Genomic DNA, 27,809 nt, shown 5'->3' with positions numbered 1-27,809 from the left:
TATTTTTTATTTTTTTTTTTTTTTGTATTTCATTTATATAAAAACGAAATTGGAAAATATTATTTTTTTATATGAATATATATTTTGTTGGTATATAAACGAAAAAAAAATAATTATTTTCCTATTTCGTTTTTATATAAATGAAATACAAATATATATATATATATATATATATATATATATATATATATATATATATATTCCTATTTCGTTTTTATATAAACGAAATGAAAATAAAATTATTTTCCTATTTTTTTATATAAACGAAATACAAAAAAAAATATTTTCATATTTCGTTTTTTAATAAACGAAATACAATTTTTTTTTTTACTATTTCGCAGATATACCAACGAAATCCAAAAATAAAATATATATATATATATATATATATATATATATATATATATATATATTCCAATTTCGTTTTTATATGAACGAAATTAATTTTTTTTTTATCCTATTTCGTTTTTTAATACACGAAATGCAAAATATATATATATAATTTCCTATTTCGTTTTTTTATTCACGAAATGTAAAAAAAAAAAATACATATTTCGTTGATTAATTCACGAAATGTAAAAAAAAAAAAAATTGTTGCATTTCGTTGATTAACTCACGAAATGCAATATATATATATATATATATATATATATATATATATATATATATATATATATATATATATACATATATTTGTTGCATTTCGCTACAAGTGTAGCGAAATGCAACAAAAAATTCTGGCTATGAACAGTGCCTTGTGTGGGTATTTCGTTGGTTATCCAACGAAATACCCATTGTGGTATAAAAAAAAAAGGCAGCCTATTTTGGTCTAATGGCTGCAAAAATAAGCCATTTTGGCTCCGACAATATCAGGTTACTATGTGGCTTTTTCAATCATCATTTAGATGTTACTTTATTGTCTAAGGGTAGAATTGAAAAAATCTAGTCAATTTATGTTTTGGTTTCCTAAGGTGACACTTATTATGGGACAATTTTTTTTTGGCTAAAGTGACACTTATTATAAGACGGAGGGAGTAACATTTTTGTTTTCTCTGCAAACATTTGACTATACTATCGCATGTTACTCTCTGTCTCAAATTATTTGTCGTGGTTATTAAAAGTAATTGTTTCAAATTATTTATCGTTTTAGGAGTTCAATGCGCAATTAGTTCCATTCTATCCTTAGTAGAATTTTGTCATTAATAGATATAACACATAAATAGAGTAAACATTTAATGGAGAGAGAGTATGACTTAGACATAAATAAGAATAAAGTTAGTCAAGTACTCCTCCTAATTAATATTTCTTAAGGGGCGTGTAAAACAAACAAACAAAAAACGACAAATAATTTGAGATGGATGAAGTATTAGTTGTCTTTTGTCATGTATATTCAGGTGATCTCATTTCCTCATAGGGAAATGGTGGAAACTGGAAACATAATTCATAATCAATTGTAAAGCCCCATCAGTGGCGAAGTCAGGATTTTCGCCGAGGGGGTTCAAAATATTAAAAAGTAAACATACGAAGAAGTTTAAAGGGGTTCAACATCTACTATATATACATAAAAAATAATTTTAACCTTATAAAAACAGTATTTTTTTTCGCCGAAGGGGTTCGGACCCCCTGGTCTCTATGTGGCTCCGCCGCTGAGCTCCATATATCCTCATAGTTAATACGGCTAAAAATGAATTTAAGAGAGTATTCCCTCCGATTCAAAATATCTGTCCTCTTAGTCTTTTTATTTGGTTCAAAATAAGTGTCCACTTAAATAATTAAGAAGGAAGTAACTTTTTTTCTAGATTTGCTTCTATTTACTCAAGACAATAAATAAGCAAGAGTCTTATTAATTAAGAATAGTTTAGTCAAAATACATTTTCTTAAAGAGTTAGTGTTTTTTAAAGGGGTGTGAAAAAAGTTAAGTGAATACTTATTTTAAAGCGAAGGAAGTAAAAAAGTTAATCTCAAATTATTTGAAGGCCTACACAAGGATAATAGATGAAAATGCACTAGGAATCAATTGGAAAAGGGTCGGGAGATAACCATACCGACTAAGGAAAAGAAGATAGCACAAAAATAGAAAAACTGTGAAGGCATGTTCCAAGGCTTGCGGCACAAGCCTACAGCAAGCCATGATAAAAAAAATTTAAAAAAAAAAAAAAAAAAAAAAAAGACTTTTGATAGAATTCAAAAATGCTCAGTTTTAAAGACCTGCAGGCAAGCCATGATAAACAAATGACTTTTGATAGAATTCAAATTGTGTGATGTGTATTGCACAATGACTTGTGTGTTATTTCCCTCCGTCTATAGAAAATTATATGTTTAGGTTTAGAAAGCTCTTTTTACTCGTTTAGTATGATAAGTAGTGTTGATCAGAACTTAAAAGTTGCTGATTTAATAGACGATAATTCTAAATTTTGGAACTCCCAACTTCTGAATATTTTATTTAATGCGGATGATGTTAAAACAATTTTACCCATTCCTATATCTCTTAGGGGAAGCAATGATAGATTTATTTAGCACTTTACAAACTCGGGTAACTATGAAGTGAAATCTGGTTATCATCTTGCAAAATTAGTCTTATCAAAGGGCGGAAATTTGGCTAGTTAACCCGAAAGTAATTCTCAATGTTTTCCTAAATCCTTCTTGAATCATCTTTGGTCCTTAAAGATTAATTTAAAAAAAAAGGTTTAAATACAAAGATTAATTAAAAAAAAAAGTTGAAATACTTTTTACGAAAATGTGTCTTAAATACTTTGTTTGTTAGACATATTATTACAAGGAGAATTAGGACCATGAATTCAATTTGCCCTATTTGTGGTGTGAAACCTGCAACGCTAGAGCACATGTTTTTTAAATATTCAAGATCAGCTGTGGAAAAATAATCTATTCATTGGCCAGACTTACATCTCATTTTAGATTTTTCTGCATGGTGGTATAAACTATATGTAACGACCCGTTTGGTCGTTATAACCTTTCCGGTATTTTCGCCCTTTCCCAAGCAGTGATTAGCTCATTTTTGACCCGAGGGAACCGTTGGCACGCTTCCCGAGGTGTCTAGATAGGGATTCGGGTAACTTTTGGGAAATATAGGCTTAAAGTTAAAAGGAGTTGAACCAAAGTTGACTCGATCAATGAGAGCTCCATTGGGAATTCCGAGGCCACGGGAGCGTTCGTAGTGATTTTTATGTGTGTCTATGTGTATGGTATGTGAGCAGATGGCCTCGACAACTAGTCGAAAAATCGAATCAAATGGTGAAACTTGGGAAAAATTTCTGGTATCTGGTGTCCGTTGTAGCGGCACCAGGACCGCTGTAGCAGTGTGGTTGCCGCTGCAGCGGCAAGTTGAATTCTGGCTAGACCGCCATAGCGGTTTGAGCACCGCTGGGGCGGCACGATGGCCGCTGTAGCGGCATAACTGTACCAGAATACCTTTTTTATTTCATAAACCCTTAAACGTTTCCCATCTATCCTAAGTTCGTTCTAAGGCATAGAAGAGGCGACTTTTAAGGTAGGAAGGTGAATTTCATCCTAAGGTAAAGTTCTTGACCTCATGCTTACTTAGTTTCACCTTCTAATCGCTAATATGACCATAGAACCCATAGAATCAAAGAGGGTTTATGGGGTTTTTCTTAAAAAGGTTCTCAAAATGAATTGTCTTCCTAGATTGGGAATAGATGATGTTAATGTTGCTATTTATGCTAGATTATGATATATCTAGGCTTGTTAACCAATAATCTTCCATACTAGAGTTGAAATTCATGAATCAAAGTTAGGGCTCTTAGACCCAAATTTGGGAGTTTTCATATAAATGATGATGAGTATTCCTACGATTATAGTAAAGGGTTTTGACCTTTTAGTATTGAATTTGGTAATTTCACCATAAAATCCCCGTTTTACCCTTGTAAACCCGTTCTTCCTAATTTAGGGTTGGAAATTGACCCGAATAGAAAGTAGTCAATATGGATAGCATTCTTCATGGTTTCTTACATAGAATTTACATGTGAATAGAGTTTATTTATTTGGAGACGCTTCTGAAGACAAGGCAAAGGTGTGGGTTCGTGGCACCTGTTCGGCTACCAAGTAGGTTACGACTTCCTTTTCGGTAGACTCCGGTTAGTTTCATATATTTGTGTATTAGAAGGAACGGAGAATGCATGTGTAGGAATTGGAGATTTGGGATGGAATCATAGGATGGTATTGTTGTGTGATTTGTGTGTTCGGGCTTGTGGCTTGTAGACTCCTTAGGATGTTTGGTGTGCTTTCTTGAAAATTGGTGGATTTTATGTGACTTGGGAGTAGTAGATGGTACATAATTTATTTATGTCCCACGATGGAAAATTTCGTAATATATGGTTAATTGTGTTATACCATTAATAGCGAACCTAGTTGATAAATGGAAGGATAGAATGTACCAAAGTTTGTGACTGAGTTCTAGTTCGAGTTGTGAGGAATGATTGTGAGTAGAAAGTGAAATTACTTGTTCTAAGCTATTAGGCTGAGTTAAGGAAAGTGGTAATAGTGTGTATCGACTTGATTAACCTGTTGTGTGTTTGGGCTAGCCACACCGTTATGGTGTGACTTGATTGTTCTGTTGTGTTGGATTGATGCTATGAGTTGTTGGTTGATGTGGGATTCTGTTTTATCATTTTGATTACGATACTGTTGGCATACCCACTGTTGGTATTTTTGATTCGGTCATATTGTTGGCATACCTACTGTTGGTATTTGTGATTCGGTTATATTGTTGGCATACCCACTGTTGGTATCTGTGATTCGGAGATATTGTTAGCGTACCCAATTGTTGGTACTTGTGATATTGATCAGACTGTTGATGTTGACACATGCATTGCACGCATTCTCATCCATTCATGATACATTGTTGAGATCCTGATTATAATGGATGAAACTCTTTTACTTGATTGCGTGGCTGATGTCCTATGTTCATTCCGGAATCGTTGACTGAGTGAAATTGATACTTGATAAAACTCTTTTATTTGATTGTGTGGCCGATGTCCAATGTTCATTGACTGAGTGAAATTGATACTTGATAAAACTCTTCTACTTGATTGCATGGCCGATGTCCGATGTTTGTTCCGGAATCATTGACTGAGTGAAATTGATACTTGATAAAACTCTTTTACTTGAGTGATGTGAGATTCCGATGTCTGATGTCTCATTCCGGAAGTTGATTGCATGGCCGATATCCGGTGTTAGTTCCGGAATCGTTGAGTGCATGGATTTTGAAGATCCCCAGAGTGGTGCCAGTGAGAACCCCTTGTGGGCAAAGATTCGGGGTTCCGTCTGTCTGTTGGGAAAAGATCCGGGACGGGTGGCACTTAGACTTCGCGAGTCACACTGGGTTGTACTACCGAGACGTCGATATTTCCGTCTGGATTACATGTGTACACCGCATTGCATGGCATTGCATTGCATTCATATATCATTGCATTGCATTGCATTATGTCTTGTTTGAGATGATTTGATGTTTACTTGTGATGTTGGATTTGATTGATACATTGAGACTTGGTATAATTGGGATTAAATGCTATCTAAGCGATGATGTATACTTGACTTCGATTATCTTGATTTTATTGGTTGGCTTATTGTGAGGATCGTTCGTAGGATCAGTTGTATGTTGGGCCTCTAAGGGTTGTAGAATAAAAGATTCATAACAAGGGGTTGACTTCTAGACCAATACGAAAGGTATAATGATATATGATTTTGTAAAGAAAGTTGTAGATTCGTCTTGTGATTATTAGGGAAAGGATAAGGATTTAAGGAATCTGCTGTTATAATGAGCAGTACATGGATTATGACTTGAATTAGTTACTATCATGTTTATTCGTGAATTCTTTTACTGATATGTGTTACTAACCATTGTCGACCTATGATGCTTACTCAGTACGCGTTGATTGTACTAAAACTGCTCTTGCTACACCCTTTTTGGGTGTAGAGTGTTTCAAGTGATTAATTGCAACATGTTCGGAGATGCACAATGCTTAATCTAAAGGCCTCCTCCCATTCCATTCCAGGACGGAGGTTGGGTTTATAGTGTTATTGTAATCCGTGTCTTTTAGTCGCTCTTGCACTAGTCTAGACCAGGTCATGGGAACTTGAAAAGAGTCGTATTTATTTAACGGTTGTAAATTCTCTCAATATTGGAGTTTATTAGATAATTGTTTTCCGCTGTTAATCGTACTTAGTTATTGGAATATTCAAATTGTTTTTACTTGATTCTATGTTATTGATTGAGGGTTCGTCTACCGAGGAGGGAAAGGTAGGTGCCCGCGCGATCCTAAATTTGGTCGTGACACTATATTTGGATACTAAAAATATTTCAAACACAAATGTTTTGTTGCAATTATCGATATCTATATTATGGATGATCATTTAGAAAGCTAGAAATGATTATGTGTTAGTTCCTTATTGTGGAGTGATGTTGATATTTTATCAAAAGCTTTATCTGACTTTAATGAGTTTACAGATGAAATAAATAGTGCAAACCCTATGCGCCAGGAGCGGCATGTTGTGAATAGCCAAGTTCACTAACCTTTCCTCCGAAAAATGTTTTGCTTTATGTTGATGCGAGTTTGGCTTCAAATACTCGAAAAGCGAGTATTGCGATGGTAGCTTTCAAGGCTAATGGTCTGTGCTTCATGTCTATGGTAGTCCAATTCATTTTGTTGGAAGAGCCGTGATAGATGAAGCGTTAGCAATTCGGAAAGCAATCCAAATTGCGGTGGAGCAAGGATGGAGGAACATACAGATATTGTCAGACTCATCAATAATGACTCAAATGCTAAATAGGAGAATAGCTCCTTCTTGGGATGTGATTACTATTTATGAGGATATCTGACATCTTAGACTTATCTGAATGATGTAGCCTTTACCTATATAAGTAGGCGTGCTAATACTTGTAGCCATAGATAGTGGCGGAGCCACATAGGGCGGAGGGAGTTCATCCGAAAAAAACACTGTTTCTACATGGTTAAAATCATTTTTTATTTATATATAGGAGATGTTGAACCCCCTTTGGCTTCTTTATATGTTTACTTTTTTATATTTTGAACCCCGTCGATGAAAATTCTAACTCCGCTACTGACCATAGATAAGCTATGTTTTCTTTATCACTACTTGATGAAGTCTCTTAGCGTGAAACTTCCCATATGTATTTTATTGTAGCTTCCCAGTAGGACGCCACATTGACAACCCAAAATGTGAAGTGTGTATATATGTCAAGAAGGAAACTGGAAATTCTGCTTTCGCATGGCTCTTTAGAAATGGTCAAGGAAATGAAATGGGCAATTTGCAGGATTACCCTTCGCTGGAGGTGGTCTTTAATTTTTACCCCTCAAAATGGTGGTCTTTAAGTTCTGTCCGTGCAAATTCTGCCTGGCCCATGCAAATTCTGCCTTAAGACCCAAATAGGCAGAATTTGCATAGCAAATTTGCAAAATTCTGCCTCATTCTGCATGAGGGAGAATTTTGCAACCTTCGCTTCACGAAAATTCTGCCTTGCGATTTTTTATTTTTTTTACTGAGCTGGGGTTGGAACTCACAACCTCAGGATGTTAGGCGAGAGACAATACTTAAAGACCACCAATTTGAAGAGCAAAAATTAAAGACCACCCCAAATGAAGGGCAATCCGCGCGAAAAAAAAGAAAAGAAATGAAAGTGGTTGTTGGGGCCTGGAGGTACTCAAATAAGGTAAAGCCTATTTCAAGTGTTGTCACTAAATTATCCAATATAAAAAAAGTTACAACTAATAACTGAAATGACATAAATATTTAGAAGTGGAAACAAATTGCGCCATCAAGCTTATCGATGAGGAGGACACAGTGTTATTAGCTGATGCTATTATTAAATATTGTAAATATTCTTTAGGATTCAACAAGGCCACCCTTACACAATATCTGGAGGGAGGTAAATAATGTGCCGACTCTTTGTCAATGAAGGGTACAAATTAACTTGAAGAAGATTTGTTGATTTGGGAAGATGCGCTCAAGGATATGTAGTTTCTTCTCTTAATTCATTTAATCCATGTAGCTTAAAAAAAAAAAAAGGTTTCTCTCTAGTATTTCCATTGTACCAAAAATAATAAAGGGAAAAACAAGGCATGAAATAAGCCCGACGAATGGTAACTCTAAAGTATGAAATTATAAAAACTTATACTAAATTTAACAGTAAAAGGTATAACTTAACAATGTAGTACTATAATATATCGACAAACAATATTTAACGTCACCAAAATTATTTATCATAAAACAATATAATGTAGTAATATTCAGAAAGAAAAAAGATATTTTGAGTTGTGTAGGGTTGAATATTCATGTTGTAAAACATCTGGGGAACATTTTTGGGATGCAGGAAGAAAATAATCTAAGACGTAAAACTCGTACATGGACGAATGGCCCACAATTGATGCATCAATCTCAACTCTCATGACACTTAAATTCTCATGATTTTCTCAAGATGTTTATTGGAAGTAAAGGTGGAGGTAGAGTAGAAGGTACAAGTTCCGTAAAATTCAATAGGAGTAGTTTTTATGTAAATTCTTTATTTGTTTTAAAAAAATCATTTAATATATATAATTTATTAATTTAAAATTCAACAACTCAAAAGATCTAAAGTTCAGAATTCATAAATTTCAATTTATGAATCCTCATTTGACTGGTAGATGGTTATGAGAGGAAATAAATGTCACTAAAAAACTTAATTGAATAAGTTGGCTAGGAAAAAAAAAAGGGATTAGTAATAATAGGGTGAATGAAGCCTTTGTCTAATTGTTAACAAGTCAAGATGGGGATCGGGGTAGGGCATTCATTTAACTAGTTGAGAGGCATGTTTGACTTGTAATACTAGAATGAGCTTGAACATTGATTATATGATTACTCCAATAAACAAGGCCAAAAGGAGATAATGATCCAGAGGGCAACTTTCAAATGAGGCATCTTTAGCGTGCCTTAAATTTGTTAAACTAAAATCTTTTAAGGTTGTTTGAGTTTGTGAATCACCTAAAATCAGATATTTGGTATCAAAAGACCCAGCATCATAATTTTTGCCCTGGAGCTCTTTGGCCTTATTTAAGAGATAGGAAAAGAAAATCATGATCCATAACCTTACTTCTTCTTTTTCTCTTTAATATACTAGTACACAGTTTATTTTGCTTTGGAGAAGATCGAAAATAATACCTCAAAATTAAGTTTAAACAGCTCTACAAATGTTCAACATACTTGAATATAATTAATGTAGACGAGAAACATACAGAACATAAGTGTAAAATTGGAGAACTCTACAATAGTCTCCCACAAAATGAGGGCAACTGCCCAACCCATAGCATAAAACCTATTAACATATATCAAAGCTGAAAATTTCATCAAATGACTAACTGAGCTTCTGAAAGCAACTTCATGCATGTCCTTTACCCTCTTCCCACAAGATTGAACACATCGCTGCATATTAGTTATACCTTAACTTAGAAAGAAAGCCAAAATTGCTTGTTATATACCAGAAAGGGAGGATGTTTTGGCTTTTTTAGTCCTTATGGTTGGTGGTGAAGGGTGAAAAGAAGGATCATCTGTCCAATTCTTTTTTTGCCCCCAATGCTTCAACATACCCTTCCAATTGCATAACTTGTCTGTGCATATCTTGAGTCGTCGATCCTTGATCTTGATTTTCCAATGTCCATCTACAAATTTAGCTTTCTCTGCTTCCCTTCTGTCCCATTCCAATTGTGCCTTCTGCTTTGATCTTAGAAGGCAAAACTCCTGCAGCTGCTCGGGCATTGCATCGTGCACTTTCCACCACTTGTGATGTGCAACATCACTCGCGAATTCTTGTAATATGTCTACATTCCAGTTACAATCATAGTCCCGAAAACACAACCATGGCTTGTATCCTAAGTAGTGAAGGACATAAAGAATTGGAGGGTCAGCCCCGAAAAGATGTGTTTTCTTTGCTTTCACCACTTCATCATCACCAATCCAGAAGTTCTTCAAGAAGTTCATATGCTTTGGTATCCGATGCCACCACGTGAATATTTCGTTTAGGTAGCCTTGATCACCTCCATTATAGGACTCAATCTCATTTATGTGATCCATTAAGAGCTGGAATGTGCAATTTGATGGCTCGATCACCATGACACCAGAGTTGAAGAGCGTGCCATTGTTTCCCGTGGCCGAAATCTGTGGCATCCTAAACAAAATGTCTATGTTCCTAAGTATAAGCAAATCAGCATCAATGAAAATAATCCTGTCATAATCTGTCAACTGCCATAGCCTGAATTTGCTATAGTTCCACTCATTATAGGCATCTTTTTCTGCTTTAGGATTTCTTATTCTCTGTATAGTCCTGACTTGCCAGCCTGCTGCCTCGAGTCCGCTCCGGTGATACTCACCTATCGATTCATCGACAAGAATCACGAGGTCCCTCGTGGACCCGGCCATTCTAATACTTTGTGCTGCTGCTATGGCTCCGCATACATATACATGAGCTGAATGCAAGATTGTTGCATATGCCTCACGCCTTTTGATCCCCGAATGTTCTTCCTCTGTTATGATAACATAAACGCTATCAATTCTTGGTATCTCTAAATGGGATAATTACATTTTTGGATCGCTCAAAATAGCCAGCAAATATATGTGTTTTGTATATTAAGTATAAATATACACATAATATACATATGATATACAAAAAAATATACATATAATATACTTAAATATACATATAATATGTATAGGTTTTGTATATTTTGACTAGCACCCATAATTAATTTCGACCGATGGGCCAAGAATGAAAAAAAATCCTTATAAACATTCACATCACTAGAAGGAAAAACAATAGTAATCTTACCTGTTGTACCAAAGGGAAGAGCAAGTTCACATGATCCCACAGGGAGTTGAAGTTTTTCTCTAAGAACACTCAAGTCTGGCTTGTACAACCACGCGTTACCTTTTCTAGAAACAAGCTCGTTGCACCTATAAAGATTCGGTATAGGGAAGCATTTGCTTATGAAAAGCAAATGTACAGGATGTTTGCCCTTAGCAGAGGAAGCTAAACCACCAGCAGCTAGTTGCAAGTGCAATCGCGCAACATCTCTAGACCAATTTCCTTCATTTCTACACGGTAACTTGACCGCTATGAGATCGAAGCGTGTCCTAGGGACTTCGAGTTTTGGAAAAGTAGGACAACTTGGAACATTATCTTCTTGTTCTTCATCAATCCACTCAGGATACAAGGTGTCCCAAGTCACATTTTTTTCGGCGTAGTCAAGGTGTAATACTGTTTGATTGGCATTAGGAATAACTTGTCTCCAGTCAGTGATTTCATCTTTGTTGAAATTAAGAAGGCCGATGTTCTCAACAACTTTATTTTGATCAGACAATTGATCCAGAGCTTGAGATACTTCCTCCCAGCTTATGTCTATATCTGATATGTATCTAGGATCAGAAGCACCCCATATCCACCTGTTCACAAAATGTTGCCTGCATTATATAATTTGTTTCCATTAATCAACAACTAAGCTGTGACCAATTTGGTTAACACCAAAAGAGGCCCTGTGCTTTGAATTTTCAAGTAGAATCCTTAGTAAAAAAAAAAAAATCTTCTCCTTTTTCTCCAATTTTCCTTCACTATCCCTTAAGCTAATTTTTCTGAGATGACCGATTCTTAGTATAGTAAATTATCAAAAAGACAAGGAGAAATTAGCCAAATGTCATTTATCAACCATTTCTCTTTCAAAGTTCACCATGTTATAACATGGTTTGTATACACAAATTTTATCTCTTCACCTAAAAATTGATAGGCCCTTAACCATGCTAATACTTTATAAGCACCCTTTGAATGATTCATTGACTTTCAGTTCCTATCTATCAATTTTACATTCACACAAACGTAAAAGATTTAACTTATAATATACACTATACAGTGACAGTGACTATATTAATAATTATTGCACTATTCGTGTAATACGAACCTCTTTTGTTAATAACTAGTTCCACATAAAAGTTCATTTACACTGTTAGCATGTAGAAGTTAAACTCATAAATGTATAACAGATATTTTAGTTTCTTTTTGGTCAAGTATAGAATTCAAGAATATAAGAAGAAGAGCATACCTTGAAACACTGTCAGCATTATTTTGTTGACAAATAGAAGGGGAAGAGAGAATCATGTAGAAAGTGCCAATCACAACGAGAAATAGCACAAGCTTTAGAGAATGGAACTTGCAATTTCTCTTCTCTTGAAAGGGGATTTGGAGGGGCTTTATGCTTCCCACATCCTTCACTTTTATTTTCTGTAATCTTCTTTTGCATGCATCTTCTCTGTAAAATGGCGTACAAGTAGGGAGAAAAATTGATTCAAGTATTCAATTAAACAATTATTAGTAAGTAATTTGTGTTAATGAGAATGATAATTAATATCCTTAACACCTCTTTACATTTGGTGGTGTGAATCTAAAAGTTAATAATTACACCTGATTTTCTAGTCTATCATCCTCAAACAATCATATTAAGTTTCCAGTATCAAGTTATCTCAAAATTAATAGTGATTAGTACTATAGAAATGAAGCAGGCAAACTACTACAACAGATAAAAATACTCTACCAGCATAAAAGTGCTTTCTGATGTCAATGTATATAAATTAAACCCTATGGAATATGGGCTCTCCTGAATTAATGATTGTTAGCTGTCCCTGTATTTGTTGGTTATTGAATGATGGTATACATTATTACTTCGGTTCCCACCCCACTCTCTCTTTCTAGTATTTATTTATTTTTAGTTTCTCATTCAGTGTTAAGTAATGATGAGATTGCATCAGGGATTAGCTCTTAGCCCATTTTTATCTGTCTTAATGATGGATGTAATTGATGCGGCATATCCAAGGAGATGTACCATGGTGTATGTTATTGCAGATGACATAGTGCTGATTGACGAGACTCGCGGGAGAGTTACACTAAGCTGGAGGTCTGAAGACAAACTCTAGAGTCTAAAGGGTTCAGGTTGAGTAGAACCAACACAAAATACTTTGAGTGTAAGTTCAGTGATGTGACACGTGAGGCTGATGTGGAAGTGAGGCTAGATACTCATGACATCCAAAAGAAAGAAAGTCTCAAGTATCTTGGGTCTATTATCCAAGGAAATGGAGAGATTGAAGATGATGTTAGACATCGTATTGGTGCGGGGTGGATGAAATGGAGGCTCGCATCCGGAGTCTCTTGTGATAAGAAGGTGGCACAAAAACTCAAAGAAAAATTCTACAGAGTGAAAGTTAGACCAACTATATTGTATGGGACGGAGTGTTGGCCAGTCAAGATCTCTCATGTTCAAAAGATGAAAGTTGCGAAATGAGGATGCTTATGTGGGCATACTAGGAGAGATAAGATTAGAAATAAGGATATCTGGGACAAGGTGAGAGTGGCGTCAACGGAGGAAAAAATGCGGGAAGCGAGGCTTAGATGGTTCGAGCATGTTAAGAGGAGATGTGTGGATGCCCCAGTACGGAGGTGTGAGAGGTTGGCTATGGATGGCTTTAGGAGAGGTAGAGGTAGACCGAAAGAAGTATTGGGGAGAGGTGATTAGATACGACATGACGCAATTACAACTTACTGAGGACATAACCTTAGATAGGATGTTGTGCAAGGGCACGGATTAGGGTAGAGGGTTAGCAAGTAGTAAAGGGTTATCTCGCTTTTCCTTCCTTATTAGTAGTCGTAGTATTTCTCATGTAGTTCTTATCATTTGATTTATGTAACTATTTACTGTCTTTTATTTTTTGCTTAGCGTACTGTTTTGTTTAGTTATTGGTCCTTTTATCCTTTTTGACCTGCTTTGTTTTTGCTTTATCCTGAGCCGAGAGTCTATCGAAAACAACCTCTCTACCTCCCAAGGTAGGATAAGGTCTGCATACACTCTATCGTCCCCAGACCCACTTGTGACATTACACTAAGTATGCTGTTGTTGGTGTTGATTCAATGCTCAATACTAGTCTGTTTGGATCGATTAATTCAAATTCGCGCTGAAAAGTCGATTTTAGGGGGGTAAAATGCCTCTTACGAATACAAAATCTTTAATTAAATATGGAAGGGTACTTACCATGATCACAACCTTTAGCCATTATTAATCTTAGATTTATGTCTAAGAAAGAGGTATATGACACTGCCTAGCTACTTCAACAACTAACTAATCTGTCCTTCAACAAATGAGATTAAAGATCTCATCTAATTATTTACTCTCGAAGAAATATTAAACTTTGAAACCTAGGTTGAAAAGTTGGAATTCTTTACCTACCACATGTTGGACCACAACCGAGTCAATTTAATAAATCTCTAAAGGGTTGCTTAGTCTAATCAAAGTGATTTTATAAAATTAGGAAGATACAACTAACTCTACCTTCCCTGAACCAATAAATCTTCAGACTCACATAGTTCTGAGTTCCCTTTGCCTATCTGATATTAAAGAGATCAGCTATTTTTTATTTCTTTTTTATTTATAAATATAAGAAAGAAAAAAAGAAGAAAGAGAGACAGTAATTCGAAAGTAATATAGGTTCTTTCGTTGAAAAAATTAAACCCAGAACAACAGAATTAATTAGTGTAACTTGTAAGTATGATGTGATACATTTTCTAGTAAACTTACTTCCTAAGTTTTGGAGTTCTTTACTTGAAATTAAAGGACCAGCAAATAAGGTTATTCTTTGTAGGAATTTTAGTATAATCTATAAATACGGACATACGGTACATTTTCTAGAGAAACGTAGTTTCTAAGCTCCACATGCCAGCCACAATTTTAATTCTTTCCTTGTGAAAATGATATGACATGGACGTTTGGTTTTCAGTGAGTGTATGTTAAAATCTTGCAGTTTCAATTTGTGTGTGTGTGTTATGATGCCTTTGCATGATCACTTTGAATGGATTGTAAACCTTTATCGTCATAACTATCGTCATCGTGATTGTAAAGAAGATTAGTTTATACTATACACTAACAATATAAAAGAAAAGTTACTATATAATAACATATTTTAGAGCCCGTTTGGATTGGCTTATAAATTGCTTATAAGTTGTTTTCAGTTTTTTTGAGTGTTTGGCTGGCCAGCTTAAAGTCATTTTGTGCTTAAAATAAGCTCAAAAGAATAATTGGGCCCATTTGACTTAGCTTATCTAAAGCAGCTTATAAGCTGAAAATAACTTATAAGCTAAAAAAAATAAGTTGGACTACCCCAACTTATTTTTTTTAGCTTATAAGCTGCAAACAGCTTGTAGGCATAAGCCCATCCAAACAGGCTCTTAATCTATTATACTAACAGATAATTTTCCTTCTTATACAAATTATGCTCCACCTGTTCGTATTTCTCTCTAACATCTCTATCTATTCATCAAATAATATCTCGAAATCCGCAGTCAAATATTGAAAGAGCATGTCTAGTCTAGATACTAGTTCGAACTAAGATTATGAGTGTTGTTTGGTTGGTAGGATAAGGGATAATAATTTCAGAATAAAATAGAGAATTTTTATCTCGGTAATCATTTTGTACCAAAATGGTGAGATTAACTATCTTATATACAAGCGGGATAGCTAAACCATGAATCATTTCAACCAATGGGATATTATGATCTCTCCCATCCGGTAACCAAACGACTCCAAGAGTTAATTCAAGACTTGTACAGAGTATAACCATTTTCAGAGGATTGAAATTTTGATACTAGCTTGACAAATTTATTTGCTTCTATATCAAATGACATACTATTAAAAAAAGAATATCTTATAATTGAACTTTCCAATTATTTATTATCTTTGATAAATTAACAGAAAATATTTTTCAAAAAACTCACATTGATCTTCTAGCCTCCATGAGATCTCCAGCTTAATCACTTGTATTCAATCTTGCTCGAGAAGAATGAAAATCAGAAATAAATTTGTGAAAACATATAAGAAAAAAAATACACATTGAATGAGTTCAATAAGAAATTAATGCTACAAATTCTACAGGGAAAGTAGTACCTCTGCATCATTGCCATTGAGTAAGACAAGTGAAAAAATAGATGGATTTGCAAAGCACACAAACTACTCCCTCAGTTCATTTTTACTTATTCAGTATTCTAAAAATAGATTTTCACTTTTACTTGTCACTTTTAGCATATCAAGAAAAGACAATTTTTTTTCCGTTTTACTCATAGTATTAATTACTCACTTCAAATCATTTTTCAAATCCAATAAAAATATGCACTAATTAATATGGGTACATTGATAAATTATGCATTTCATTTATTATTTCTTAAACAGCGTGAAAAGTTTAAAGTGGACAAATAAAAGTTAATAGAGAGAGTAAAAGGAAACCATGATTACTGCACAAATAATGCTCACACGTAAATTCAGAATTTAGAATCAATATGCTCAGACTGAATTTAATCTTATAATTATACTCCATATATATTTTAATTTTTTTTATAAAATAATAATAACGTCTCAGTCCCGAAAAATTAGTTTATACACACATAATTCGAGTAGAAATCAATTGGTTTAGTTGAACCCGCAGAACCTGTACTTGATCCACCTCTACTTTTGCATACTAAAACATTGAAATTACATATATGTTTTCAAAAAAGGATGATGAAAGATTGAGCAGAAATCATAACACAAAAGAATTCAAACTTACTATTGCAAATACTAGGCAATGAGAAGCCCCATGAAAATAGATATCTTGTTTTCTTCTTCTTTGTTTTTAATTTATCTGTGTTGGATTGAAGAAGGTGTTGAAGGTTTTAAGTTTTGTATGAGATAGAGGAAGAAAGAACACTCTCAATGTAAGAAACAACTTCTCCTCTGATTGAATTCTCCAACCTTTTCTATGTATATATATTTTTGTGAAGCTACCAAAAATATAAAAATAAGAAATACATGTCTTTTCAAGTCAATAGCAAGAACCATTTTTCACCAAACTTCTTTGCTTTCGAATTGTCTCTTCTTACAAATAAAAATAAGGAATACTGCAATAACATGTTTTTTAATTCTTCACTTTTCCTAATTTCCCTTTTAAATTCTTTACAACATATAAGTCATTCTATAAAGGAAATGGAAATTTCTTATTTCATTCTTTTTCTCATCTTTGGACCCTTTTCCCTTCTTGGAATGGGGAGTTAGTGGAATGCACGGGGAGATAATATGAAGGATATTGTGTTTGGTACGAAGGAAAATATTTTTTAGAAAATAAGTTATTGTCCGGCAATCAAACATTAAATGATATTAGCTTATATATTTCTCCGATAGGTCATTTAAAATAGTTTCTAAATTTTTCAATATGTTTCTCCAATAGGTCATTTAAAATAGTTTTTAAATTTTACAGAGTTTGGATAGCGAGACAAAAAAAAATTGGCTAAATATTTTCTGACATACCAAACACACCTTTAATCCATGTACACTGATATAAAGAAATTTTATTATATTATCATTGCACAAAATTAAAGTTGAACTATATTTTAAAATATGTTTCTTAGATTCAATAAGGTAATCTATTACTATGTTCATTTAGCAACGGGTAGACTCGAAAAAGCCTGCAAAAAATCAACCTTAATTAACTATAAGACTGTATATTTTAAAGTTTAAATCTAGAGAGGAAAAGGAGATTAAAGATATTGTAGCCGCTTCGTAGAGACATAAGAAGTGGTTAAATTAGACTAGAACCTAAAAAAAAAAAAAAGGATTATCTTCTATAATTTTTCTTAAAGAAAAAATATATTAACGTTGGCTATGTACATGTAGAAGGTAGGAAAAGTATTCTTAAAGGGAATAGTTCTAGTAGCTGGATTAGGTCGATGAAAACAATGTTTGTTTAGTTGATGATGTGCCTGTTTCGAGAATTATGATGTGAAACTGGTGATTAGGAAGTTATATCTACTTAATTAATTGTATTATAAGTACAAAAAGTTAATCATTTCAATTAGGTGATTGTTTGGAATATTACAATAACAGCCTGTGGCAGCCGGTAAAATTAATGCCTTTTATAGATATCAATTAGGTTTTTATTTAAAAGCATAATTACAACTAGTAATTTGATTAGAGTTTTAATCGGAGTAGGTTTTGCCTAACTTTTTTCTTTGGTTTTAGTTGTCCATAATAATTATATCGTGAGTCATTTGGTTGTAGTAATGCCTACTCAATTTATTGGTCAAAAGTAATGAATCTGCTTGTGACTGATTAGTTTTCTTCCCTCTTTTCGTGAAACAGTACAAAGAAAATATGTTTCTTCCTTTTATTGCTTTTTGCCATAAAACACGTGGAGATTTCTTTTAAGTAGTGAATGCATCTGCTTATTGTTTCAAAAAATTCACCGAATAATAATATCTAATGACAAAAAGAATAGTAATAGTAATTAAGATTAGCCCCATTTATTTCATTCCACTTATTAAGTTTCTATTTAATTGCATCACGAAAAGGGTAAAAATTACATCCCATAATTGGATATCTATTTGGCCAAAGACGAAAGAGTTAATATTTCCTAAAGTTGCTAAAATGGAGCTATCCTAATACGTTATGCAATCTCAACAATTAATCATTTAATTAAAGACTTAAAGTTATAAAAACTGTACATACATACAATAATACATATACTATCATAGCAAGTCTAATATAAACTGGAAAGTAAAGTAATTATATAATGTTGCCATCTATATTACATTAATAGCATAATTAAATTTGTTATATTTCCAATGTATATAACTTCAATCGTTTAATTAATAAGGCATTATTATCAGGGTAACCACAAGGATCAAATAAATATTTTGGAAAGCTTGAGAGGTGAGCAAAAAAAGATTGAAAATGTGGTATGTGCTAAAAGTAACAAGAAGAAGCAATCTACTTGGCACTTTGGCAACTCCAAATGTCTTTGTTTGATATACATACAAATTGGTGAGTGAAAGCTTGCACCTATCGCTACGTATCTCTTCGTTACTCCACTACTCCCAACCCACCCCCACTCCCACCATGTACATTTGGTGTATATATGTATATATATTTATTTAACAAATATATACACTTAAACTAACTTCTCTATATATATACTAGGAATACATGCCCGTGCGATGAACATGTCTATTCACTTTAATTAGCCAGTCTTTAAGATTTGTATTTTAAAAATAACTTTTAAAAACATTCTAATTATTATTATATATCGCAACATATACAAAATGTATTTTATGTACCATCACTTTAGTTATAATTAAAAAAATGGAGTTGATGGAATTAAGTCTTTGAGATGGAAAGAGTTGGACTTTTTTCACATTATCGTGACAATGAAAGTTGTTCATCGATGTGAAAAATAAAATTAGTAAGAATATGAGGGAAAATTAATATTTTGATTCTAATTTTAAAAAAAAAACAATCTTTAATATTTTATATGTATTCCGACAGGTTGATATCCATTTCAATTAAGTAACTGTTCAGATTCCAACACAAGAACCATTGTTGTATATATTGGATTTTTTAAAAGCAAAACTAATAAAATATTTTTATTAAATTAATTAAAAAATATATTATAATTTTTTATATTAATAATTATAGATAAAACAAATTGTTACAAAGAAATCAAAATTATAAAGATATATGTTATATCGTAAATCACCAAATTTTAATTCTGAAATGAAAATATAAAGTAATACATTTTATAAATGTAAAGAAACAATAATCAGAGACTGCAAAGGAGAGTAAATAAGTAAGTATTGACAAAAAAGGAAAATGGGGATAAAAATCACTCCCTCCCTTCCCTTTTACTTGTCGACGTTAACATATCAAGAAAAAAAAATTCTTCTTCGTATTTGACCCTTCACATTAATTACTCATTTTCAAATCATTTTCTAAGGCTATTGAGACTATATACCAATAAATATGGATATTATGATAAAATATATACTTCATTTATTAATTTTCAAAGAACGTGAAAAGTCAAAAGTGAACTTTTGGTACAAATTTGCATTGCTATTTTTCGTCCTCTCTTCACGTTTAAAGTATTGACAAAAAAGGAAAACGGGGATAAAAGTCAGTCTCTCTGTTTACTTTTACTTATCCACGTTAATATATTAAGAGAAAGAAACCAATATGGTAATTATTAATTAGTACGAAACTTCAATTATGTTGATTGTGTATAAAGATAACGACTGCGCATATATTATAGGCGTACATATTTGTATACATGTCATCCTTTTTCTTGTATTCCTTTATTTATCATAGGGACCATCAAGCTAGGCAACGCAAGAAGAGTGGGGAGAATCATGCAGAAGGGGCTGGCCATTAATTTCCATGGAATTAATGAGTGAATATTTGTGTGTTCTTATTATTAATTTTACCTTTCACATTAATTACTCATTTTCAAATTATTTTCGAAGGCTATTGAGACTTACACCAATAAATATGAATATTATGGTAAAATATATACTCTCTCTGTCCCATATTACTTGTTACTTTCCCTTTTGCATGCCCCTTAAGAAATCACAAATAAAAGATGTATTTTACTATCTTACCCCTATCTCTCTCTCTCCAATAAATACATTCTAATCAAAATTGACTATTTTCAAGAACATTTATTACTAAGGGTAAGATGGGAAAGATTTAATTAATTTTATCTTGTAATTTTATCTTGGTTTTGTAAATGAATAAGTAATTTGGATATATATTTTTAGTAATGTGGCCAAGTAATACGGGACAGAGAGGATAAGATGTGAAAGATTTAATTAATTTTATCTTGGTTCTGTAAATGAACAAGTAATTTGGACATATATTTTTAGTAATGTAGAGTACTTCATTTATGAACAAGTAAAAGTGTACGGAGGAAATAAATATGTGTCGGAGAATTAAAATTAAAGTGTATACTTGTATACATGAGTAGAGAATAAATATTTAGTACTATGACATGTGTCCACGTGGGATAAAAAAGTAGTTTAGTAATGTGGCCTAGTAATATGGATGGAGGGAGTACTTCATTTATTAATTCTTAAAGAACTTGAAAAGTCAACAAGTATAAGTGCACGGAGGAAATAAATGTGTCGGAGAATTAAATTTGAAGTGCATATGTATATACATGAAAAGAGATAAATATTCAGTACTATGACATATGACCACGTGGATAAAAAAGTAGTTGGTTAAAATGTACAATTTATATAGCTTGTGGTACAAATTTCTATTGCTGTGTTAGTCCTCTCTTCACACTTATATATATTAGATTAGAAATAGAAAAGAAGAAAAATATATAATAGAAAAATAGACATATATTTTTAGTAATGTGACCAAGTAATATGGATGAAAGGAGTACTTCATTTTTATTAATTCTTAAAGAACGTGAAAAGTCAAGTATAGTAATATGGCCAAGTAATATGGGATGAAGAGAGTACTTCATCTATTAATTCTTAAAGAACGTGAAAATTCAAGTAATGTGGCCAAGAAATATGGGACGGAGGGAGTACTTCATTTATTAATTCTTAAATAATGTGAAAAGTCAAAAGTGAACAAGTAAAAGTGCACGGAGAAAATAAATATGTGTCGGATAATTAAAATTGAAGTGCATACATGTATACATGGGAAGAAAATAAATATTCAGCAAGAACGTGAAAAGTCAAAAGGGAACAAGTAAAAGTGCATGGAGGAAATAAATATGTGTCGGGGAATTAAAATTGAAGTGCACATGTGTATACATGAGAAGAGAATAAATATTCAGTAGTATGACATATATCCACGTGAGATTTATTAATTCTTAAAAAACGTGAAAAGTCAAAAGTGAACAAGTAAAAGTGCACGGAAAAATAAATTTATGTAGGAGAATTAAAATTAAACTGCATATGTCTATACATGAGAAGAGAATAAATATTCAGCAAGAACGCGAAAAGTCAAAAGTGAACAAGTAAAAGTGCACGGAGGAAATAAATGTGTCGGAGAATTAAAATTGAAGTGCATACGTCTATACATGAGAAGAGAATAAATATTAAGTACTATGACATATGTCCACGTGAGATATAAAAATAGTTAGATAAAGTGTACAAGTTATATAGCTTATGGTACAAACATTCATTGTGTGTACAATTTGTAAAACTTACGGTACAAGCTGGAGGAGCTGTGTTCGTCCTCCCACCGTATATATATAAGCATGAGTTTGGAGGTGGTTTTGTCGTCCACCTCCAACTGATGTAAAAAAATATATTAACTATATAGAAAGATGGGCTTAGTCGTCGACCAAGGGCAAATTTGTAAAAGTGCTTTATGAAAAGTAAGAACCAACCATACACTCCTATAAAATAAATATTGTGTCCTTGGACGTGGACCCCATACTCCCCCCCACCTGAAACTCTCCAATAAAATTTACATTGGGTCCCACACTGACAAATGGAGATGTGGGTCCCATATTATTAGCTTATTTACTTTTAACTAATCTTAGATTCCTATTTATTTTTAGTTTAAAGAATTATTGCACATTATTATGGTATTCACTTTCTCATACCAATTCACTGATTTATTGTATTTTACACATGATATCTTTATAATTACGGGGGAAGTCTATACAAATACAACATTTTAAAAACTAAATGCATCTATTTATTACATTTTGATCGATCAATTTTTGGTTGGGGAAGGAAGGAGTTTTGTATTAAGCCGACATCAGAAGATGTAACATATGTTATCCATAAATTTCTAAAAATAAAAGATGAAATATCCAATAAAACTGTTAGAAAAACAACGCAATAAGAGAAAGTGAATACTTTGATCTACCAACAAAAAGATCTTCATGTGTGCTCATGTGACATTTCCTCCATTTCAAAATAAGTGGTGCTTTTAGCATGGTTACATCCTTTACAAAATTACTCATTCCTAAAAAGTAAGATTTATTTTTACTAACTTACCCTTAAATACCTTGAAAAAGATGTAGCTCTTTAGTTTTAAATGAGTGTAAAATGTGAAGAACATCATTAATGCCTTCTTGATTATGTGAAATACCACTTATTTTAAAACAAAATGTATGTAAAACACCATTTATTTTGAAATAAAATGAAAAGGTAAAAACATCACTTATTTTGAAATGAAGAAAATCTCATTGGGCCCGTGCTTGCATAGGCTAATCCCATCTAGTACTATATATAAGCATGAGTTCGGAGGTGGTTTCGTCGTCCACCTCCAACTCATGTAAAAAAAAAACGTGGACCCCATATTTTAAAACATCAAGCAATATAAAAAAAATGTGGATTCCATATTAAACAATAAGCAATATAAAAAATAAAAAAAAAACGCGGACCCCATATTAAAAAATCAAGCAATATCTATGTAATTCTCAAAGTATCCCCCATTAAGTCAATAATTGTGATTAATTTTTCAAAAGTAGTTCTGAATATATTATTATCAAGCTTCATTTTTTAAAAGTTACTATTACAACTGATTACATTTTGTAGTTCCATGGGTCATATCCTACCTCATCAACTGTAATTCTATAATCAAATTAATTGAATATTGTTACAACTGAAAAAAAGAAAGTAAACCCCATATTAAAAAATCAAGCAATATCCATGTAATTCTCAAAGTATCCCCCGTTAAGTCAATAATGATGATTAATTTTTCAAAAGTAGTTCTGAATATATTATTATCAAGCTTCATTTTTTAAAAGTTACTATTACAACTGATTACATTTTGTAGTTACATGGGTGATATCTTACCTCACCAACTGTAATTCTATAATCAAATTAATTGAATATTGTTACAACTGATAAAATAAATTACTTGGATATTTATTGCAGTACTGTTTAATATCCTAAAAAGAAACTAAGATGGGTATTACATTCTCAAAAGACATTTTCCAATGTCTTAAGTTTCTAATTATATACGAAGCACCAAAATAGCCAAAATAATTTATTAGTAAATACTTATGATAGGTTAAGTAAAAAAAAAAAAAAGGATAGAAATCTTATACCGCATCTATGCCCATGTTATATGACACAACATATATAATCACCATATGTATAAAAAGTTTCACGTTTTAACCTAGGAGAATGATTGTTCAAATGACGTTTCCGTATTTAGAAGTAGTTAAAAATTCAATAAGTTTTGAAATTCTGGTTCAAATTTGATTAACGCGTAGTTTAAAAAGTGTCTATTAGCCTTTTTCTTAAATAAAGTCATATAAACTAAAACAAAGAAATAACATCATGACACAAATTATTGAACCCGTGCTCCCAAAATTTCTATCTTTACATGCGTGACTTTCAAGAAATGTTATACAATATATCAATTCTTTTTATAATTGCATAAAAATAAAATTATAAATATATGTTGAATAAAATTATAAATATATGTTGGGCCCGTGCTGCCATGAGCTCTGGTATCTAGTATATATTCATAAGCGGATTCAATATTTGAACTTTATGGGTTTTGAATTATAGGACAGTGACCTTAAGTACTAGTAATTGGATCCTAAATTTGATATTTGTACATATTTCGTAAATTTTCAGCACACATAATGGGTTTTGACCAAGGTAGTGGGTTCTACTGAACCCATAATTTAAACAATAGGACCACTGAGAAAGATCATGAGGTCTTAATTAGGTTCAAGTTCAAGAGGAGGGCAAAAGAATTACTTGCTTGCTGATTTCTTCGCATCAACACAAGCATTGATAAACAAAGTTACTCAATACATGTGCAGGTGGAAGATAATAGATATGTGGTAGAATTAATTGATAACGCAATAAGACCTACTATCACAACTTAAACCTTACTGATAGTGTAGAATCTCTGGATAATCAGTATATATAACTTAAATTCTAATTATTTCAAGCTTTTTATTAGTAAAGTTTTTGCTAGAAAAAAATTAATTTCCTAAAACATTTGTAAGCTAGGCGAAAAATACTATAGTTAGAAAATATTTCTTGGCTTGAGAAGATTTAACCATTTGTACAAGTAGCTTTGTCCAGTGAAAGAGTACGATAGTTCAATAACTTTTAAAGGATAATTAAAATCGAGAGAATTTAATTTCTTACATTCTTTACATTGATATATAGTGTGTATAACTTTAAAACTTATAAATAACTAATTGGAAAAGTCGTGATTGATGTTGTGATGGTGTTTGATTGCGCACAAAGTTTAAAAATAAAAGTAAGACTTTTAAATTTGTAATCTAAAACAAATCATGAATATTTATGTGATTATAAATCATTTCATTACTGCTAAAATGAGAAATTTAAAGTTAACTTATTATTAAATATAGAAATGTATCTGACTAAAAAAGAAATAGTGTCATATAATTGGAACAAAGGAAATATCACTTTTCATTTTTTTGGTTAGAGTGGAGAAAGGTGTTGCCTTTAATGGGATTGCAACACCTAATTAAACGTAAATATTGCAATTAATTCTAATTCAAGTTAAAACCTTTTCAATTAAAGCTTACCATACTTAGAATTTATCACTTCAGAGTTCAGAGCACCCAAAAATGAGGGTCGATTTGCAGTGTGCCACGTTACGCATTGAGGTTGGTTGATCCATATGTAAAAAGGCAATAAATATATAATTCTATTACTCTAATCACATACCAGCTTTGAAAAATGCAGTAAGAATATGATGGACTTTAATTATAATGCTTGTAACTTCATATGATATTCGTGTGTGCTTTCAATTGGTATAGTTTTGTTCTTTAAGCATCAAAATTATAAACCTTAGTCATAGTCCCTCCCCTCATATATTTCATAATTATGGACTGGCCTTGCTATCTTTGTAGTCCAAAATTATGATTATAATCTCTCATAACTCGAAAATCTGTGTAAATTAAATGACCCGTTAATTCACTCTCTCTTTACATTATATATCGTGGGGAGATTAGCTTGCAAAAATCTTGAGACTATTCGGCAGAGTTTCGTTAACTATAATTTGTATTTCATCATAATATTAATATTTCGAAAAAGTAATTACCACCATATCAATTGTAATGTACTGGATCAACTTGAAAATTTCGAAAAGAAATACATAATTTAACTTGAAATCAATTTTCAAATTATGGCATGTGTAACGTAAATATGTTTAGTATTGTGAAAACGAATTTCCTCACTGAAGTTTCTCTATATATGAGGATAAGATAGAGAAGAAAAATGTAAGGATGAGAAGTAATGTAATGTTACTTTGCCGTGGAGGCAAAGCAAACTTTCCCAACGCATGCGATCTTTTTTCTTTTATTCTTTTTCTTTGGCTTTACCTTAACCGGATGATTATTGCAATTAGCCAAACTGAGCTTTCTGCTTTCTTGTTTTGACTTAAATAGTATTGACTGTTAACTTTCTGAATTTTTTTGCCATAACTTATTTTGTTTTAACAAAAAGGATAATTATATTAATAGTAACCTAGCTATTACAAAGCTTCATTATCGATCTCAGATATATAATCCTATGCATTGTTCAACAAAAGCAGAAATAACAAAAAGAAGGTGGTTGAGGATAGATCTTGGTGGATATATAATCCTATGCATTTTTAACAAAAGCATTTATAATTGAATTTCATAGATTGAAGTCGATGGATGCCAATTTAGGCTCCAAAATATGTAAATGAACTTATCTAAATAGGGAAAAAGAAAAAGAAACGCTAGCCTTATCTTTATATTCTAGAGAAAAATTGGTTTTGGGCTTTCTCTTTTTGGTTCTTTGTAATTAAGAGCTTTTAGCAATCCGTAGCTACGTTTTATGTATTTACATTTCGTAGCTAGTTTAGGGCAATTCACAATATTTGAGTGTATTTGAATACACTGTTCAGTTGTATCTAACCTTATTTGATGTCGCATGTATTTGAATACACACAACCTTAATTTCTTTGAATACATGTGTATTCAGATTGATTGTATTCCACTTTATTTAAATACACGAAGGAGCTGTGTATTTTAGTGTATTTATATATTAATGTATCCTTTTGTTTTGACTGTATTTGAATGTATTTGAATTCCGATCAGCAAGGTTGCCGCCGGACGTCGTAAATGTTGAATGTATTTCGATTGTATTTTAATGTATTTGAGCTGTCGCCGGCTAAAATTTCACTGCTATAGAGTGTATTCGGGTGTATCAAACAATGAGGGGTAAATTTGTATAAAAACAAGAAAAATTCAAATACAAAATTTTAGATACACCGTATTTACGCGCAAAAATTGTATGCAAACATATATATATATATATATATATAGATCATTCAAACAACATATACAGTCAAATACATCTAGTTTGCTCAAAAATACAATCAGCCAAATACATTAAACATATAGTTACACTAAAAAAATGACGAACAATCAAATACACTTGGATCTGAGATACATGAAGGAGAAGAAGCTGTGGAATACACTTAAATATACTCAGATCTGAGATACAGGAAGGAGAATGACGAGCAGGTGTATTTGCTCAATTTGAGATTGTCTCCACTCCTCAAAAACGAATACAAGCCTCAGATCCAATCCTTCAAAGATTTGCTGGCCGGTGGAAGAATTTCCCCTTGTAACTCGATGGTGGCGGATCTCATCGCCGCCGCTTTACGATTCTCGTCTTCGGGATCTGGTTCTTCTTCATGTCCCGTTTCTTCTTCTATGACATCGTTTTCGTATTCTTCTTTTCAACATCAGGTTCTTGTTTAATGTCTTGTGGTTCTTCAACTTGTTGTTGCGTGGATTCAGAAGCTCAAGTTTTTCTAATATTGAGGTAGAGAGAAGAGAGAGAGTGGAAATTAGGGTTTTCTAATTTGGGGGCTAGGGTTTCGGTGGAGAGAGAGGATGATAAAGAGGAGTATGAGGCTGAAGAGAGAGGAAAAGGAGAGAGGGGAGAGGGAGAA

At 32.4% G+C, this 27,809-nt stretch overlaps 1 protein-coding gene across 2 annotated transcripts; it reads right to left on the bottom strand.

The window, feature by feature from the left end:
* Positions 1-9,177: 9,177 nt before the first annotated feature.
* On the bottom strand, positions 9,178-16,855 carry LOC132614766 (UDP-glucuronate:xylan alpha-glucuronosyltransferase 1). Of its 2 annotated transcripts, none has more exons than XM_060329291.1 (5): positions 16,654-16,855; positions 15,830-15,880; positions 12,117-12,323; positions 10,853-11,484; positions 9,178-10,550 (listed from the first exon to the last, which is right to left on the bottom strand). In XM_060329291.1, the coding sequence occupies exons 2-5, from the start codon at positions 15,847-15,849 to the stop codon at positions 9,502-9,504; spliced, it is 1,908 nt and encodes a 635-aa protein (XP_060185274.1). In that variant the 5' UTR covers positions 15,850-15,880; positions 16,654-16,855; the 3' UTR covers positions 9,178-9,501. The 2 variants fall into 2 exon arrangements, with proteins under 2 accessions (XP_060185274.1, XP_060185275.1); XM_060329292.1 differs by having other exon boundaries at positions 10,853-11,466.
* Between the last annotated feature and the right edge of the window lie 10,954 nt (positions 16,856-27,809).

This window comes from Lycium barbarum, chromosome 10 (assembly GCF_019175385.1).
Source record: "Lycium barbarum isolate Lr01 chromosome 10, ASM1917538v2, whole genome shotgun sequence".
NCBI classification, from domain to species: Eukaryota; Viridiplantae; Streptophyta; class Magnoliopsida; order Solanales; family Solanaceae; genus Lycium; species Lycium barbarum.
The sequence above is the reverse complement of the archived record's forward strand: the minus strand, read 5'-3'. Positions and strand labels throughout refer to the sequence as shown.